The 20,654-nt window shown below is 31.7% G+C and overlaps 1 protein-coding gene across 3 annotated transcripts in view; it reads right to left on the bottom strand.

Moving 5' to 3' along the window:
* Nucleotides 1-20,654, bottom strand: part of LOC111505699 (protogenin) — a 126,280-nt gene that overhangs the window by 5,710 nt on the left and 99,916 nt on the right. For 2 of the 3 annotated variants that reach the window (XM_074185918.1, XM_074185913.1), the window contains 2 exons: nucleotides 18,266-18,549; nucleotides 9,850-9,969 (listed from right to left, as the gene is read on the bottom strand). In XM_074185918.1, the coding sequence (XP_074042019.1) occupies nucleotides 9,850-9,969; nucleotides 18,266-18,549 (404 nt within the window). The remainder of the gene's footprint in view (nucleotides 1-9,849; nucleotides 9,970-18,265; nucleotides 18,550-20,654) is intronic. The other variant, XM_074185924.1, reaches the window with a different exon arrangement.

Raw genomic sequence — 20,654 nt, 5'->3', positions numbered from 1 at the left:
AACTGTCTTCGTTAGGTTTTTATGGACCAATCTTGCAATGGATCTAGAGTTTCTTATCTGGTAGAAGCCATATAGTAAAAATAGGAGGTTGTGTATCATCCACAATTCCTGTTCCTTCGGGTGTTCCTCAGGGTTCCCGCTGTGGACCTTTGCTATTTAACTCATTTATTAATGACCTAGCTACAATTATAAAACATAGTGAGGTACTGATTTTCGCTGATGACGTAAAAATATTCAAATTCAAAAAAAATTGTCACAAGAAGATTCGTCACGATTTTATGTCTGGTGTGTTACGAATCAGATGAATTTAAATATATCCAAATGTTTCTGCCAAACATTTTCTAGAATTATTCACTCTGTTCTACATGACTACAGTATCAATAATATACCAATTAATAGGAAATCAGTGATAAAGGACTTGGATTTTTCTTTTTATACTCTATATCATATTATTATTATTGTGCTATGTATTTATTATCTTCAGTTCAGTTTAAGATTTTACAAACTTTTTTTTCTTTTTTCTCCATGACAAAATTGTACTGTGATTTTATCACTATATTATTGTATTGCGTTTTATATTGTATTATGTATTTATTGTATTTATTATATTTAATTTAATTGTGATTTTACAAATTCTTTTTTTTTTATAACAAATTGTAATTGGGACTACCTGTTGAATAAATAAATAAATAAATAAATTGATGGTATTTCTTAACAAAAATTAAGCTTTGTGAATAGCTATACAATAAAAGGAGGTTGGTAAATGAACCTTTTTTGATCAGTTAATGTAAATACATCAACAAAATTTCAGAAAACTTCAAGAAAGCCTGGAAAAACTCCAATAACAAAAACATATTAAACTTTGATTTAGTAAATGAAGCAGAGGAACGAAAACAAAGGGCCAACAATCTCATGCTTTATAATTTGCCAGAGTCCGAATCCACTGTTATACAGGAAAGAATAAATCATGACACCACGAAGATTAAAGAAGTTTTATCCAGTGTTTGCTCAAATATACCCATTAAAAAAGTTATTCGTGTTGGAAGAACAAAAAATAACCCCAGACCGATTAAATTGTTATTAGAGTCCAAAGAACACGTAATAGATATTTTAAGAAATAAGAACAAAATCAATTATGCGGAAGTAAAATTAAGCTCGGATCAAACGCCTCTTCAACGGAATCAGATTCGGGAATTACGTAAGGAACTGAGTGAGAGAACAGCAGAAGGAGAGAACAACCTAACAATTAAATATCTACGTGGAATACCAAGGATTGTCAGTGAAATGCAAAGAAAAAACGTACAAATAAGGGTACCTAACACATCACCTAAAGGGAAATTGAACATCTATCAGAATGTACGCGGTATTCGAACTAAAATCAAAACTTTAATTTGTAATGTAGCAACCCCTGTGATTTTGATATTATTTTTACTGAAAGTTGGTTACACGAGGATCTGAAAGATAGTGAGCTTGGTTTGTCAAATTTTAATATGTTCAGGAAGGACAGATCACATATAACCAGTAGTAAGTCTAGAGGCGGAGGAGTGTTGATTGGTATCAAAAAGCTATTTTCTTGTAAGCCTATTTTAGTCACACAGAATAATATCGAACAAGTTTCTGTGGAAATTTGTTATGATAAAGACAAATTAATAATTGGTAGTGTCTACTTTCCACCTGGAGATGATTTGACAGCTTATGAAGATCATTGCTTAGCTATTGATGACATTAGAAATCGTTTTCCGGATCATAAAATAATTCTAACATATAATGATGAGTTGGGGGTGTGTATCACTTCCACAAATATAACACTATAAGTAATATGGCACAAACCATAGCAGACACACTTTGCTTTTCATAATTTCTCTCAAATGAACACAATTAAAAACTGCTATGGCTGTATTTTGGATTTAATTTTTTCAAATGTAAATGAAAGTGTCACCGTGGAATTGTCAAATGATGTACTATTAATCATGCATACCACCCAGCTGTAAATATATAGTTGTCAATTTTGAAAATGTCCATGCAGAATTAACTTTCAATAGTTTGAGATACAATTTAAAAAAAGGCAACTATATAGGTCTAAATTATTACTTGGCCGGAATAAACTGGAACGAACTATGGGGTAATATAACTGACATAGATAAGGCAGTTGATAATTTTTACAAGGTACTGTTTTATGGTATGCACAATTTTATTCCCGTTGTGCGAATTACAAAATCAACGTTTCCTCATTGGTTTTTGAGTGACTTAATATACTTAACAAAAGAAAAGCAAATAGCACATAAGCGGTTTAAAAAAAGTCAAAATTGGAATGATTATTTGATATTTTCCAACCTTAGAAGACAATGCAATGAACTAAGTAAACACAATTATGATCATTTTGTACGAATCACTGAATACAATATGAAAACAACATGAAACCTTAAACAGTTTTGGAATTTTATTAATAATAAAAGAAAAATCCTGGTGTGCCCGAATATATGTATTTGGGTGATCAGTATTTTGAAAATGGTAATGATATTGTAAATAATTTTGCTATAGAATTTCAATCTATTTATAAACCTAATGAGCTGACTAATATACCAGAAATTAGTTACGATAATACCCTCCACATAAGTAACTGCACTATCAGTCTGGGAACGATTCTAACCAAGCTAGGGGAATTAGATATTAATAAAGGTCCTGGTCCGGATGGAATACCAAATATTTTATTGAGAAACTGCCGATTTACACTTGCAAAACCATTATTAGCGCTTTTCTCTTATCTGAAATTTGGTATATTTCCTCTATACTGGAAATCAAGCTTCATAACACCTATTCATAAATCTGGTGATGAAGCTGATATACAGAATTATCGCCCAATAAGTATTATCAGTGCTATACCCAAAGTGCTTGAGTCCACAGTATGATTCAGTTAATCAAGTTCTTATAGATGAACAACATGGCTTTACCAGAGGCAGATCAACAACTTCCAACCTACTGTTATTTTCACAGTATGTGTTGAATGCTTTGGAGGAGAAACATCAAGTAGATGTCATCTATACTGACTTTTCCAAAGCATTTGACACAGTGAACCATTCAATTTTATGTGAGAAATTGAAAGCAATTGGATTTTGTGGAAAACTATTGGAATGGCTGATAAGCTGTGTTAGTAACAGATCTCAATATGTAAAAGTCAAGGAATTCATATCTCACGAAATTAATGTTTTATCAGGTGGTCCACAAGAAAGCCATCTAGGGCTGTTTCTTTTCAACAATTTTATTAATGATATCAGAGTTAACTTAAAATATACTGACATCTTACTTTTTGCAGATGATTTAAAAATGTTTAAGACAATTCAAACACCAGATGATTGCTTAATATTACAAACAGATTTAGTGAATGGTGTTCACAAAATCATATGAATCTCAACGTGAATACATGTAAATGTATGACGTACTATCGAGTACACCTGTGAACTACGATTACTACATATCGGGAGAACTTTTAACACGTGTCGAATTTGTAACTGATTTAGGAGTAGTGATGGATTACATTATAATTATATTATAAACAAAGCAACAAAAATGCTAGGCTTCATTTGTCGTACTTCCAAGGACTTCTCTAATATTGATTGTATAAAAATGCTGGTAAGATCAGTCTTAGATTATTGCAGTTCCATTTGGTCACCCACCTATGACAGTCCTGCATTTAACATTGAACGGGTACAAAACAAATTTCTTAAATTTTTGTCGTTCAAGTTAAAAATGCCCTTGAGGAACCATTCATTAGATGATATTCGTAGGGTTGCAGATATAATGAAGCTAAGTAGTCGTAGAGTGGAAACTAACTTAAAAAACTCTCATTCCAATTATTAAATTCTCTTATTAACTGCCCTGCATTGCTAGCACAAATTGGCTTACATGTTCCTTCTAGAAATATAAGGAATACAGAAACATTTGCAATAGATTTTCATCGTTGTAACTACGGTAAACATTCTCCCCTGTCTAGAGTTGCTATTGGTAGTAATAAAGTCGATCTGGACTTCTTTTCATTGAACGAAACAAAATTTAAGTTTGCATTATGCTCGCTCAGAAATAAATTATAAATGGTAATAAATATAAACATAAACATGCTCAATTATTGAATTTTCTATATCTTAATCATTCATTTATTTAATTAATATTTCAATTCAGTAAATTTATTTTCTCGCTGTTATTCTTTATTAATAAATTAGTTTTACTTTTTGCAGAAGTAATTATTTGTTGTATTCATATAATTTATTGTGAAATCTCTTAAACTTAATTTAATGAATAAATAAATAAATAAATATTTATTTATTTCTAAGTAATAATAAAGTTATTGATGATAATTATTACAAATCTTCACAAAATAGACATTATTTCCAAAATGTGTGTAACTACAACCATAGTTTTCTCAGTTGAACTGGTACTTGACACTAATTTGCAATACAATTTATACAAATTATTTATTTATCTGTTGAAGGAATATACCAGTATTTTGTGAAGAGAGTTCCAATTGTGGAATATTGAATCTATATTGAGCTTCGAATTCTTTGCCCAGTTTGAGTGCATTTAGCAATGGTTTCAAAGAAGTATCTTCGGAAGTCTTCACTTACAATTTTTGTAATGTAGTTAGTGATGCTTCAACTGTATGTATTTCCAACTGAAGGTGATATATTGGAACCAAAGGTTGCTGGTCAACGTAAAAGGTCTGCCATATAAGTATAAAAAAAATTACCAAAGATAATAACATATCTTTGGTGATTTTGCTATTTTGCTGGACGCCTGTTATAGTTTGAGAGACAAACTGTATAGGACGCTCAGTTCCATCAGGCTGAACATAAGGTGCTGAATCGGTGGGGGGTTGAATCAGTGGCTAAAACTAATGGCAATGAGGGGTCAAAATGAGACAACAGCTTGTCAGACATCATTTCTTTCTTTACTGGTAAAAATTATTTACAACAATCTTTATTCCAAATAGAGGGTATGCTATATTTGAGTAAATTATAGATTGTATAATTTAAATTATTAAGAAACCTTGCATAATATGTTAGGAATCAGACGTTAAAAGGTAAGACCTTGTTAGTGCTTAGCTCGCACAAGTTTCTCAAATTCTGAGAGTTGTCGTTCGTTTGGGGGCGACATCTGATTAACGGAAAAACAGAGCCCACAAAAGCTCGCACTTCAGTTTTATTTGGGGATACTCTTCAGTTTTGGAAAGTTTCCATTTTTTCTTTCATTTCATGACTGCCAAATTTGTTGATAATACTCTATTTGTTTAGCTAAGAATGTACATTCAGCATGAATAATTCTAATGTTATATTCTGAAAGTCTTTGGAAATGTGTATTATTGTCTGAACCCGTAATTTCAATATCATCTAAAAAAACGCTCACATCTAGAATGACGTTCAATATGGTATGGTATGCTGCCATATGGCAGCCATTCCATACATTGAACGCGTTCTATATTATATAAACCTTTCGCTATGCATAACATACGAAATTTTTCATCTTCTTCCCGTTCTTCCTTTCGAATGTAGCTTGATGTAAATCTAGTTTACTTAACTTATCTTCACCTGCCATTGAAGTAAAAAGTTCTTCAACTGTTGGCAGAGGGTGTTCATCAATTATTAAATTAGGGTTTAACGCACAGTTAAAAGCACCACAAATACAAACTTTACCATTTGCTTTTAGCACTGGGACTATTGGTGCAGCATATTCAGAACTGTCAACTTCCAATGCTAACATGAACTTTCTTCAAGTTTTCATGCACAGTATAGCAAAGAGATGAAATTTCATTTATTGGTCCCTTACCTGGTTGTGAAGTCCTGCATACCATGCCTTTCCGATTACATTTGGTACATTTCATATTTTTACCATTACATTTATCAGTCTTATGTTTATATGAACCTCACCTTAAACATCTAGAATGATTCTGTCTTTGAACCCTATTTCTTAAATGTATATGAGTTTTTGAAAAATTAGTCTCTGTTGCCTACTGCATGTGCCCCATGTAGTTGTTCTGCATCCCGGTCTGAAGTTTCTATGCTGACTGCAATGTCTATGGCTTTTTCAATAGTTTAGTCCTTTTGCTCTAGCAAATGGCTTTATATGTTTTGGGCTTTTGAACCAAAAACAAACTGATTTCGAAGAGCCTTTTTCAAATAATTGTCAAAGTTGCAGTTTTATCTTCCTCTTGAAGATGATCTCAAGTTTGTATAGTTCTGTTTGGTTAATTTGGGATTTATTTTGAATAATTTATTCGTGGTTAGCTTTTGCCACCTTTCTGTCTAAATATGCGATATTTTCATTATTATCAAACTGTATAGATGTTTATGATATATTTTAGATATATTCCGGGTTCTGAAAGGAGTTACCTGCCACAAAATCTGCCTTTTCATATGAGTATATTCAGTTCACACAAATTTGCATAGGACAGAATGCTTTCAGTTCGCTGTTTCAAAAAGTAGCATAAGGGCACGGAAATAGGCAACCCATTGTCATCTTTTATGGCTAATCTGTTCATGAGCAGATAGAAGCAGATTGAATCTTATATGTGGATGATGTATTTGCTATTTTCGACATGAATAGAAGTAATGAAAAGAAGTTTATGAAGTTGTCTTATCAAAAGATCTCCAAATATAAAGTTCACCAATGAAGTTGAAAATAAAAATTTTCCATTTTTGCATGTTCCAGATAAAAAACGCCGATATGGGTTTGGAATTTGATGTATATAGGAAAAATACTAGCACTTTCAGATATATCCCTGACCACTGCCCACATAAAAAAATGGACGGACTACATTTTCTCGTACATAGGTTGGTCGCGTTCAACGATTATGGACATACAGGATTGCTTTTTTCGATTTTGTTAGACACGTCACGTGATCTCGTGACGTAACATGGTGACTCTGGATTGATTCGGTACTGCACTTTTAAATCAAAATAAACAAATTTCATGTAAATCCCTTAGAAAATTATTTTTATATAGGATTAAATACTTAATATAAATGGATTAATACTAAGTAAAAATTTTTCTTTTGTGGATAATAGGGCGAGCTATTTTGCCCTTTTCAAAAGTAAGAGGTTTCATCAGTTTTTTATTATTTCCGTGAAAACTGTAACTCCCTCAAAAATTTTGCAATGAACTTTGTTTTAGATAATAGTATTATCTAAACAATTTTTTTGAACTTTTTGTTCCATCTTTGATAATGAACGCTCGATAATAAAAAATATATAAGTAATAAATTGTTTATAGGTTTAAACATTTTTTTATTTTTTATCAAGAAAATGATAAATTTAGGTAAAATAATTTAACTTAAACTTTGTTCCATAAAAGATGAAATTGATAAATTTACAATTTAATATATATATTATAATACTAGATTAGAGCAAAAAGGAACTACTTTATTCACTAAATATATTTTATATAATTACTTTTTGCATGAATGTAGAAAAATAAGTTTAAAGGACTAATGTATTACTTTATTTAATTTTCGATTTTTTTTTCTATAATCATAATTGTTTAAATTTTTTCTTTTAAGTCATCTATTTTCGTCGGCCTTTAAGTTATTATATTTCATTCTGATAATTGTTCTCAGTTTGCAAAATTCAAAAATAATATTTAAAGGAAAATCTTCCCTTTTTGCATTTTTAAGAGTTTTTACAACTCCTGTTTCACTTTTTAATTTTTTCTAACCAATTATCTGTGGGTTTAATAAGACCTCCCAATGAAAGTTGCTGGCCCAAGAAGGTATATTATAATTATGATCTTCCTGCTTTTATTTTATAAGTATAATCGCCTAAACCAGGTAGATCATTTTTATGCTTTTTAGCAAAATAACCAGCAATATATTCCAAAGAGTCCTCTGTTATTTCTGGAATATTTGTATTTGAAGTTGAAGTAATGTTAATAGAAATATCAGAACTACTAGATGAAAATGAGCTACTGCAATTTGATCCTATTGTCTGCTCTAAAATCGTGTCTGCGTTAATTTCAATTTCATTTAGACCGCACCTTCTAATTTGAGAAAATCCATTTTTGAGAGTGAATTTATCCCCTCTTTTGCAGCGACGAATCTATTCTTTTTGTAAAGTTATGGAAACCATATTCTTAGCAATATGAAAAGAGTGAAATATTACATCAGTAACACCACCTTTCTTCAAAGTCAACTGATTGCTTTTACAAGTTTACACTGCACAAATACGACCAGGCATTTTAACTAAAAATTACAAGGTTATTAGATGGTTAGACAATTATTGCTATTATTTACAAAAATGTGAATATTTCCAAATATTACTTTAATTTAATTTAAAAATGTTCAAAAAACAAAAAAGTTCCACACTGGCAAAAAGAAACCTTAAAACGGAAGAAAATAACAGAGTCTTATATGGCGTCTACTCGTTACACCAGTTTAAAAAATGTCTAAAAGCACAAAAAAATACGACTTTCACAATAATAAACTCAATGTTTCAGAAACCTAATTGGTATAGGTAAATAAAAATTTAATCAAAATAAACAAAAACAACTTGATACTTTTCGAAAATAATCCTCAAAAAATGTTAAAATAACACACAGTCTTATGGCAGCTACTAAAAGTGTCACCAGTGTTACGTCACATCTGTTTGGCGCTTGTTTAACAAGGCGATATATGTAAGTAAGCAATCCTGTATGTCCATAATCGTTGGGTCGCGTTCCTCTTGAGCAAAGAAAGATATGATATCCAGAAGAAAGTTATCAGAGAGATAGCTGAAAGTGACGAGTATCCTTCAAGCATAAAAAAGTATGACGTCAAACTATACTAGCTATAATAGATTACTACGAGGAAAATGTTTCACATATTCGGATTCACAGACCGGAGAAGTCCAGTGTTGCTCAACATGTCATAGAAAACAACACAGAATTAGTGAGGAATACTTGAAACTGTTGAAACTGATACATGGTAACACATTTTTAAATACTTTCCAAAGTTTAAAAATCGAAACTGTGAAATGAGTTCTATTAACGGTGACAATGGTCCCATACCTAACAGCCCTCGTTTTGCACTTTAAAATATCACAGGTAGAATACAAGTGAAGATTAGATATCAGTCATGTTGCAAATAACATTAGTTTCTAGAAATTATTTTAATTTATTTTTAAATTGTGTAATGATGTGTCTAGATATGTACAAAAACATTAGCATAGTTGTTAGGAGAGTCATCTTAGTCATCTCCTGTTGATGTTAACGTGGTTAGCTAAATGGGCGTCGAAAGACAGTATTTTTGTTCTGGTGAGGAAAGTGTTATCGATAGATATACTGAAATGAACTCAAAATGTCTAATTGTGTCAAAATTTACTCTTATCCCATTGAGTCAAGCAGCATTTTTTGTTGGAGATATCTTTAGTTATATGTAAATGTACTACATACCAACAAACTGTTGGATCTGAAAGGTATTTCAGCATTTCTGACAATGCCTTTTCAGTTAACCAGTCTCCTAAACTTTTACTTCTTGTTTTTTCATTTATAATAATTGTTTTGACGAAAAAACTTAAAAATAGGTCAAATTTAAATTGATCCTGCCTAATTTGATTAATATAAATGATCTCATCGATAAATTTTGGTCAAATTGGTTAGTCATGAAATTTTAATCAGTTTTATTTTGCCCATCTCACCACATGCGAGTTAAACTGATTGCCGCTAGAAAAAGTGACTTCACAAATTAATTGATTAGTAGTTGACTATAGACGTTTGGATCAGATAAGAATATCTTCTGACTCGAGCATGTAGTCAGGCCCTTGGTGATAGATTTTGAAATTTTGTATTTTGTAGAAATGATTCTGTTTCGATAAAATTTAATTCACTTACTTGTGGATTTTCAGTTATATGAAGATGACCGTTAACGAAAGGTTTTGAACCATTTGCATGACCATTCATAAACGGTTTGGTAGAATCATTGACATGACCATTGGGAAAATCTTCATCGCCCTGTAATACAAATTTTACATGCAAAATGTGCTACGACTCAGTCACTAAATGGATTCACCCAGGATTAAAAAATAGTATATGCCACTCATATTAAATATAAGCAACTATTCATATTGAATTTGAAGTTAATTGAGTGACATTCAGTTTACTTATATCACTAAAAGTAAACCATTTTTGATGAAATAATGAATGAATGAATGAAAGGTTTCAGGACATCAATGAACCAAATATAACACTTCTCACTTGAGCATTTAAATGAACATTCGTGCCGAAAATAATGGGGCACTTTGTTGACCTCGTGCTACCTGAATATGGCACCTAGTCTGTCTTGTGTAGATGTGCAACCATTTAAATGGTTATCAAGAATAGATCATAACCAGTTATTTATTGTCAGTCAGAGTTAGAAATGTTTTATTTTCATAAAAGTTTAGGTTTTGTCGACAAAGCAGGCTTAAGCACTAAAACAATCTGAAACATTAACATAAAGGTCAAGAATTTAAAACAAGATATTGATATGGCTCAAGTACACTTCAAAAAGTTTATGATAAAAGTCTGTGATAAAAAATTTTATATGTTGACAAAACAGGCTTAAAAACTAAAACCATCAGAAACATTAAAATAAAGGTCAATAATTAAAATAAGATATTGATATGGCTCAAGTACACTTCAAAAAGTCTATGGATAAAAGTCTGTGATAAAAAATTTTATAAGTTGGAATTATAAGTTGCAAAGTCATCCGAAAGAAATTACTCAATAGTATAATAAGATTTATCTAGCAGAAGTTTTTTTTACTCTTTTTCGAAACTGTTTGTAGAAAGTTAACTTTCTGATTGAAAGGGGGAGATGATTGAAATATTTTTTGCTATTATAAAGAATCGAATTTTTAATTTGTGCTGTTGACGGGATAGGAAGAGGAATATTGCTCTTTTTTGTATCATTAAAACTTAACTCAATGAGTTTTGACAGCTGCTCCCCCAGAAACAAATTCCGTACCGCAAGTAGGACACGAAAAATGCAAAGTATGCTTTTCTAGCAGAGTGATAGTGCAAAAGGTTAGAGTTATATGTATTTGTGCACTCCTCAAACAAGAAAAGGAAAACGTAATGGTTGTCAATAAAACTGTTTCAAAAGAAGGGCAACACTTTACAATTAAAAACAAATGACAACTTTCAAAAAATGTACAAGAATATTACTTGAGGATTTTGAATTTATATTGATATTGCCAGGACTACGACAGCTCATATAGTTCGCTTTAACTGCAGACACCATAGAATATAAACCGAGTATATGCTTACTTTGAACTACCGAGAAATTTCCGATACATGCAGCTCGCCTTGAAAAAACAACTGAATGAAACAGGACGAAAAGATGCTCATTCAGGGCAAATGATAAAGTGAATACACAGCTTTACATTCAATTCTGCCTAACCAGTTTCAACAGTTCCAAAAAATTAAAATTATTACAATTTAATAATTAGCAAAATTTCTGAAGATACCATTTTTGTGGATTATCTAACCATGAAACAAATATAGAAGAGAAGCTGACATCTAGTTGAAGTTGTGATGATTCTGCAACGTTACATGATGAATGGACTGCAAATAACCATGATAGTCTCTAGGTGACTTGGAGAGTTATTAACATTGCTATCCAGAACACGAGGCTAATGACCAAAGTAGTCAATGCCGTTGACTACAAATTGCCGCAGCTAATTGCAAGAAATAAACATTGTGAAGTGTAAAGCAGTACCTAAAGGTATCTAAATTAATATAAGAATAAGTTAAATTCGGAAGTAATCGAGTGGCCATTATTCATGATTATAAAGGAAGGTGAAGAAACATAGAACCAATTTTTCAATCACATATATATATATATATATATATATATATATATATATATATATATATATATATATATATATATATATATATATATATATATATATATATATATATATATATATATATATATATGATAGAACCAACAAATAATGGGGCTAAGCAGCAAATGAAAGAGTACTCCTTAAAGATTGTTTGGACCAACTTTAAAGAGTACTATTTCATTTGCTGCTTAGCCCCATTATTTGTTGGTTCCATTCCTAACTAGTCAGCAACGATATATATATATATATATATATATATATATATATATATATATATATATATATATATATATATATATATATATATATATATATATATATATATATATATATATATATATATATATATATATATATATATATCTAATTTTCTATATATAATTTCTATATATATCTAATTTATATATAATCTAATTTTCTATAATATTACCTTATTGCTCGAGCTCGACAAAATAAAAATATTGGCGGTCGCACAGGGTGTTCGATTTTTTCTGGGCGGATCCCAACTGTGTCTTTTTAAATGGCAACCTATATTTTTTATCGCTTTTTCGGTTTCTTCATAGAAAATAAAATAAACTTTATGTATATCTGCACTTCGAAAATATTGATGGTTTTCAAGATATCTAGCATGACAGGTTTTTTTTTCCAATATTCGTCACTCAGAATATTTGAAATTATAAAGTGGTGCCAAGTCCAGTTGAAATTTTTTTTTGGTCGAATATTCTACATTGGTAACTCTCTCAAACGATATATCTGAAATCGACCTGTGATATACAGGGTATGAAAAACCGCTTGCCAATTATTGTAAATGAAAATTTGCAAAATCTTCCTTATATTAAATGGAACACCCTGTATATTATTGATCCATAAGAAGCGCCAACGAAACCTCTACAAATTTCATTAAGTATTCCCTATGGCTAAGTTCAATAGTTTTTCTTAAATGAGCATTTCTTTCGAAAAATGGTCATTTTATCAAAGCGAAATCCATTTGACGACTGATAAGAATATACAAAAAATACCCTTTCCTTAAAATATCGCCCATTCCTAAAATTACCTGTTGCTAGATAAACAAGTTGCGAATTACACCACAAAATGGACGTTCTTGAATAGTTGCAATAATTTCAAAAATCTCGGAATTTGTGCCATATTCTTTCGGTCTAAAACAACCTTTCAGCGAATGAAATATTTATTGGAAATCAAGTAGTCTGGCAAATGACAGAACAAAATATTTGGCTGCAAATGAATATTGAAATTTTTAGTCAATCGTGAAGTTGAACTGTCGGTATAATTTCATCAGAATGTTGTTATCAAAAAGTGATTTGATTGATATGATTTTCATATTAGGTGAATCAGACAGGAATTGTTTATTGGCAAGTAGAATTTATTCTCAACGGTATCCAGATAGAAGGCATCCAGATGAAAGATCTTTCCGAAAGGTCTTGGGACGATTCGTTGAAACTGGATCTATTAATTATTCCAAACATGAGCGCATCAAGCCAGCTACTAATGAAGATGATGAATTGCAAGTTCTTCTTGCTGTTGAAGAAGATCCTAGTAGGAGTCAACGACAAATTGGGGAAATAGTGGATATAAGTGAGAGATCAGTGCAAAGAGTATTGAAGAAACATCGCTTGCATCCATACCACGTTCAGTTACATCAAGAACTACTGTATGCTGATTTCGAGAAAAGAGTGAGATTTTGCAATTGGGCCATGAACAAAATTCGTCGAAACGAATATTTTTTCAATAATATTTTATGGTCGGATGAATCAACATTCCATAAAAATGGATTTGTAAATCGACATAATTACCATTATTATGCGACAGAAAATCCTCACTTATTGAGACAGGTGGATTATCAACATAGGTGGTCGATAAATGTCTGGGGAGGCATCATTGGAGAATATGTAATTGGTCCATACTTTTTTGAGGGACATATGAATGGTGCAATGTATCTCAATTTCTTACGAAATGATTTACCAGGTTTGTTAGATGATATTCCTCTTGACCTCCGCAATAGAATGTGGTTACAACATGATGGTGCACCTGCTCACTATTCGGCAGAAGTGAGAGATCATCTAAATGAAGTATTTCCCAATAAATGGATAGGACGGAATGGGCCTGTACGGTGGCCCGCTAGATCACCAGATTTGACGAAACTAGATTTTTTCTTATGGGGATACATAAAAAATATGGTTTACGTTGAGCCACCAACTTCTCCCGAAAATATGCGACTTAGAATAACGAATGCTTTTCGCAGCATTACACCAGCTGTCTTGCGCAGGGTAGAACAGTCTTTCAAACATAGACTTCAGCTCTGCATTCAAGAAAATGGAAGACATGTTGAACATATTTTATAAAAGTTTCATTATCAACCTTAATTAAACTCTCCCTTTTGTAGTTTTGTAATTTGCCAGTTGACAAATTTGAATATCTAGAACTCAAGCTCTGAATGAATATAATAACATGAAAAAAATAGTTATTTATAATGTTTCTTTCTTTTAACTTGTTTGGTTTGATATTGCACGATTTATGAGTGAAATTCTGCATCCAATGAAAAAATAATTTTCCATTTAGCAAAAAGTGATAGGTACATACATTTATTTCGTTAAAAAATATTTGTTTGGACACCTTCTAATGTACAAAATTGAAACAAGATATCTTTCGTATATTTTTATCAGTCGTCAAATGGATTTCGCTTTGAAAAAATGACCATTTTTCGAAAGAAATGCTCATTTAAGAAAAACTATTGAACTTAGCCATAGGGAATACTTAATGAAATTTGTAGAGGTTTCGTTGGCGCTTCTTATGGATCAATAATATACAGGGTGTTCCATTTAATCTAAGGAAGATTTTGCAAATTTTCATTTACAATATTTGGCAAGCGGTTTTTCATACCCTGTATATCACAGGTCAATTTCAGATATATCGTTTGAGAGAGTTACCAATGTAGAATATTCGACCAAAAAAAAATTTCAACTGGACTTGGCACCACTTTATAATTTCAAATATTCTGAGTGACGAATAGTGGAAAAAAAAACCTGTCATGCTAGATATCTCGAAAACCGTCAATATTTTCGAAGTGCAGACATACATAAAGTTTATTTTATTTTCTATGAAGAAACCGAAAAAGCGATAAAAAATATAGGTTGCCATTTAAAAAGACACAGTTGGGATCCGCCCAGAAAAAATCGAACACCCTGTGTGACCGCCAATATTTTTATTTTGTCGAGCTCGAGCAATAAGGTAATATTATAGAAAATTAGATTCCTATCTGCTTCCTATATAGAGATATGGAACACCGCGCCACTGTTGCAGGACCCTGTATATACAGTGTGTCTAAGATAAGGATCCTAAGCATGGGAATCTCAGTACCTGTTGGAGATACAGCTTAGGTTAAATTAGGAAAAAGTTGTGTTCTTTAAAGCTTATTTACATGCCGTTTAGAAACTTGAAGAATTTTCATGGTCTGCTGAGATATTTGGGAAAAAACGAGAATTTGACAATATCAATTTTATTTTTTTCTGATTTTATTTGAAAAGATATCAAAAAACGAATAACACTTTTTTATTGGCACTTTCAAGGTACTACACGATGGTATTTTTAGTTTTTATATCCGACGTTTCGTTTTCAAAAAACCATCAACAACTTTATTTTTTTAAATAGCCCGAAAAAAAAGTACACCCTGTATCTGATTCCATTTTTTATTACGAATTCAACGATGTAACACATGCCATTGTTTTCTTTTTAGTTTAAGAGAAAATTGCATTTTTTCTATTTTTAAAATGTATTTTTAAGTAGGTTAATAATGATTTTTTAAAGTAATGAAAACAACAAAGAAATTAAGGCATTTTTTATTTAATTCAAAGGAGGTGTTCAAACAGGTTTCCGTTATTTTCTAAACATAAGTATGATCTTCTAACTGTAGAACTTAAAACATCACGTAACATCTCTGGTGTAATACTGTTAAATGCGACAGTTACACATTTTCATAACTGCTGTTCAGTTTCAAAAGGATGTTGGTAAACCCGGTTTTTAACAAAACCCCATATGAAGAAGTCCAGAGGAGTTAAGTCAGGGGATCGCACTGGCTACGACACTTCACTAAAGGTTCCAATCCACCTTCCAGGAAATCGCTGCGAAAGATACTCTCGAACTTGTCTAGAATTATGTGCAGGAGCACCGTCTTGTTGAAACCAACAGTTATTGACCTGTGTCAGAGGTAAATTATCTAAACAGTCTTCTACAAAGTTTTGCAATAAATGATGGTATCGTTCGGCGGTCAAAGAATTATGGTAAAAAAACGGACCTAGTATTTCAGTTCCTAAAATTGCACACCACATATTAAACCCAAAACGTTCTTGATGTCTTGATATTTTCTTAACACGCGGATTTTGCTGAGCCCAGTAATGCGTATTGCGGCGGTTGAAGATACCATTATTAGTGACCATACTTTCGCCGAACCATATTATTTTTGAAGGGAAATTATAATCTTCTTCACACGCGCGTGTATACCATTCGCAAAAATTTTGGCGCCGTTCGAAATCCCTTGGTTTAAGTCCTTGGCAAATCCTAAATTTATAGGGGTGATATCTATTTTTACGCAAAATAAATTGAGCTGTGGATTTGGCTACTCCTACATTATTTTCGATTGGCCTAGTTGATATTTCAGGGTTCTCAACAACTGCTTGTAAAACATTATTTTGGGCTTCTTCTGAAGATTCCTTTTTTCGAGATAAAACAGGCTTTTTAAATGAACCATATTCTTTTAAATTTCGAGCCAGCTCTAAGAAAATGGACTTACATGGCTGCTTTCTTTCTGGATATGTATTAAGATACATTGCTGCTGTATTTACAGTATTTTTGTGGCACAAAATGTAGCACGTTAGCATGTCAAACTTTTCTTCATGGCTATAATGCTCACCCGGCATATTCGACGATAATAACACAATATTATCTATTCAACAATAAACAATGATAACGACAACAGTAACAATAACTCTAAAAACAACAACTCGACAAACAGGCTAACAACAACGACAATTACTATTTTATTGTGTAATTAAATAATATTTGACAGGCTCGGTGACAGCTATTTACGTCGAAGCATTTGTTGTTGTTTTCATTACTTTAAAAAAATCATTATTAACCTACTTAAAAATACATTTTAAAAATAGAAAAAATGCAATTTTCCTTTAAACTAAAAAGAAAACAATGGCATGTGTTACATCGTTGAATTCGTAATAAAAAATGGAATCAAATACAGGGTGTACTTTTGTTTCGGGTCATATAAAAAAATAAAGTTGATGATGGTTTCTTGAAAACGAAACGTCGGATATAAAATCTAAAAATACCATCGTGTAGTACCTCAAACGTACCAATGAAAAAGTGTTATTCGTTTTTTGATATCTTTTCAAATAAAGTCAGAAAAAAATAAAATTGATATTGTCAAATTCTCGTTTTTCCCAAATATCTCAGCAGGCCATGAAAATTCTTCAAGTTTCTAAACGGCATGTAAATAAGCTTTAAAGAACACAACTTTTTCCTAATTTAACCTAAGCTGTATCTCCAACAGGTACTGAGATTCCCATGCTTAGGATCCTTATCTTGGACACACTGTATATATATATATATATATATATATATATATATATATATATATATATATATATATATATATATAAACTGCTGTTTTGAGTAGAGCCTAGAAAGCGCTCGCATATAATTAAATAGGAGTTATAAAGCTTCAAATCCTTTTTGTGACTCATATTAATATTAAAATACTGTCCCATATAAAACTCCGCGGGCAAATATCTGAAAAACGAGAGAGAATATCCATATTTCATGAAGGCAGATGATTTTGATGTCAAAGGGTCCTCTTATTTGCGAAGAGATCCAGCAATAGGCGTCATCCATTAGGACGTCGCGACACCGACGCCAATTTTTTCAAATGGTTTCCTAGATTTTCCGATTCTTTTTTGGATTCTGCATTCAATTCCGAATTCAGCCATATAGCACACTTGTAGTTTTCCTTGAATACTGATGAAAAAAGACAATTTTATTGCATATTATAAAGAAGGTCATGAATAAGTCAAAATGAATGCAATAATACGAGTATAATAAAATGAATCCATCAGTTATGATTTCATTGTCTGTTCAATTTTATCTAGTTGCATATTTCTGTTACCATTTAAAAAAAATTGGCGACGGTATCGCGACGCCCTATCGGATGACGCCTAGTGCTGGATCTCTACATAAATAAGAGGACCCTTCGACACCAAAATCAACTGCTTTCACGAAATATGGATTTTCTTTTTCATTTTTTAGATATTTGCCCACGGGACAAATGGGACACCCTGTATATATATATATATATATATATATATATATATATATATATGCATCACAAATACTTACCTTGGTATCTAAGTTAACTGCTGAAATCGGTGGTATATTAGCAGTGATTCCTTCTGAAACTATATGCTGATTTTCTTGTGTATCAGGAATTGGTGGATTCTGCAATATAACTTGAACTGAATTAACTCTTGGGGTATAGTGGGCGACAGGTGGACAGTAATTATTAGAAGCTTCCATCCTCGCTCTAACTATTGCTCTCTGTTTAATACATCGTCTTCTAATCAGGATACAAGAAAGGCAACCGATAATAATAAACACAGATAGTATAGTGCCAACACCCACTCCTGTAAATGAGTATTAGAAATTGTAGTTTTTTTAAATCAATTTGGAACAATTAGTACAATAGAACACAATAAGAAAGTAGAGTAATAGGACAGTTTCAGGCAGACCAAATGATATAGGTAATAGAAAGACAAAATAAAAAAAATGGATATATAAAGAAACAAGAAAAGTTGTGCAAAGAAAAAGTTTTCCAATAAAAATAAATATAAAGCTAATTCAGTCTATAATTTTAATTGATTTCAATCGAATTAAAACTTTTATACATTGGTACGATCAGTGATAGAATATTATACTTGTGTTTGGTGCCAACATATGAAGTTCACACCAACAGCATTCTCGAGATATGTTGCTTTTGAACTGAAAAAAAGTCTATTATGTAAGCATATGTAAAAATCACTGCAAATATTTAAAAATAGTACACTGGCTGAAGGACTTCGGTCGATGGCCCTTTGGTATTCACTAATAAATGACATTTATTATATATTTCCCAACAATCATTCTCTATCTGAAACACATATTAAAATTGATCTTCGAATACTTTCAGCACTGGAGCGGTCACAGAAATAAGCATCTACCAAGTGAGCACGGAGATAAGTAAGAATGGAGCTGAATACTCCATTACACTGGTCAACGCTATTCAACCAAATGCCCCAAGACACTTCTCCCTTTACTAAAAAATTATATGTCCCTATAAAACAAATTCTTAAACGTAACCTTGGGAATAGCCCTTATCATAAGAGAAAAATGAAAATAATGCTTATTCTTACTTTTCTAACTGACACATCTAACTTAACCTAGGGCGTTTGTAGTCCACCTGACTCTCCTTGTGGAGTAGCAGGATACTGTAACTTTCTCCTGGACTGTTTCGACGTCGGATGTATCAACATTGGGGTTGACATCTCGTACTTGTTTCACTTTGAATAATAATTGAAACTTTCGTGAACTGCTTCGGGTGATGATTTATAGGCAGTCTGGGAGGTTTGCTATCCCTGCATCAATCAAAAGCACCGGTTTCAAATCTTTGACATGCGCATATTGTACTTTTATCTGATATGTGATTTGAGTTTGCATCCTAATTCATTGTTCTGAATTTTCTCCTTAGGTATATTACAGAAAAATGTATGGAAATCATTTACGAAGTCCGTTTTCCAACTTCTGTCGTTATTTCTGTTCTGTAATAGTTCATACCCCTATAACATACCTGTGCAGTTACCAGCTGGTCATTTGCTATGTTGTACATATCCTGTAACTCTGACACTGTTGTTCGTGAAACTCTGAGTTGCATGTTGTGTTGACTTCATGACATTTCTTAATCATGCTCTCAGTTCATCTTCCCTGCCAGTAGGGTATTTGAACAATGTGTTCTGAAGGCCTCTCTTCTACAATTTGTATATCCAACCCACAACAAAATGTTTTTTTTCCATGTTTGTTATCGTGACTTACTTTTGTCCATCCTGTAATTTGTCTATGGGAATCTCCTAGTTCCTGTTCTCGTTGGATTTCTCTACTTGAGTAACTCGGTTGGAGAAAATATGTCCATGGTTCGACTAGTAGAAAGGCACATCTGGTGGTGACTAAGATTACTATACACTGGTGTAGTGACTCATACATTTTGAATTTTCATGCAAATTTGATGACGAATACGACTTACTTGAATTCATTTATACTTAAAAAAAAATAGATTCCGTTAATATTGCTGTTCATGTGACGGTATACTGTTGTGAGTTCTACATAGGATAATTGAATTCAGACGATACTCGAATACAAAATTATATTTGTTTGTTTACCCCTATCAATTAAAACCTGATATTCTTTGAATTAATTGTGTTCTAAATATAAATGGAGATTATTGAATAATCTATCATTTTGTTTCTGTTTATACTGTGAACAAACTTTAGATCGTGTGGATATTCAAGTGAATGAATACCTAAACACATTTGTTATGCTTATATTTTGAGCGGAAATCCACTCACACATAGTGTTTTCTGGAGGAACAATTCATTGAACTTTTATTGAGAAATTAAACTCAAAAATATCCAGAAAATGTATGGCTCGTTAATCATTTCAACATTTTTCAACACGTAAGAGTACACTGAATTAGTTCTCT

Source organism: Leptinotarsa decemlineata, unplaced genomic scaffold (assembly GCF_025532065.1).
Source record: "Leptinotarsa decemlineata unplaced genomic scaffold, Ldec_3_MD MMD2_P_RNA_scaffold_2, whole genome shotgun sequence".
Lineage (NCBI taxonomy): Eukaryota > Metazoa > Arthropoda > Insecta > Coleoptera > Chrysomelidae > Leptinotarsa > Leptinotarsa decemlineata.
Note: the sequence above shows the minus strand (reverse complement) of the source record. Positions and strands in the feature narration are given on the sequence as shown.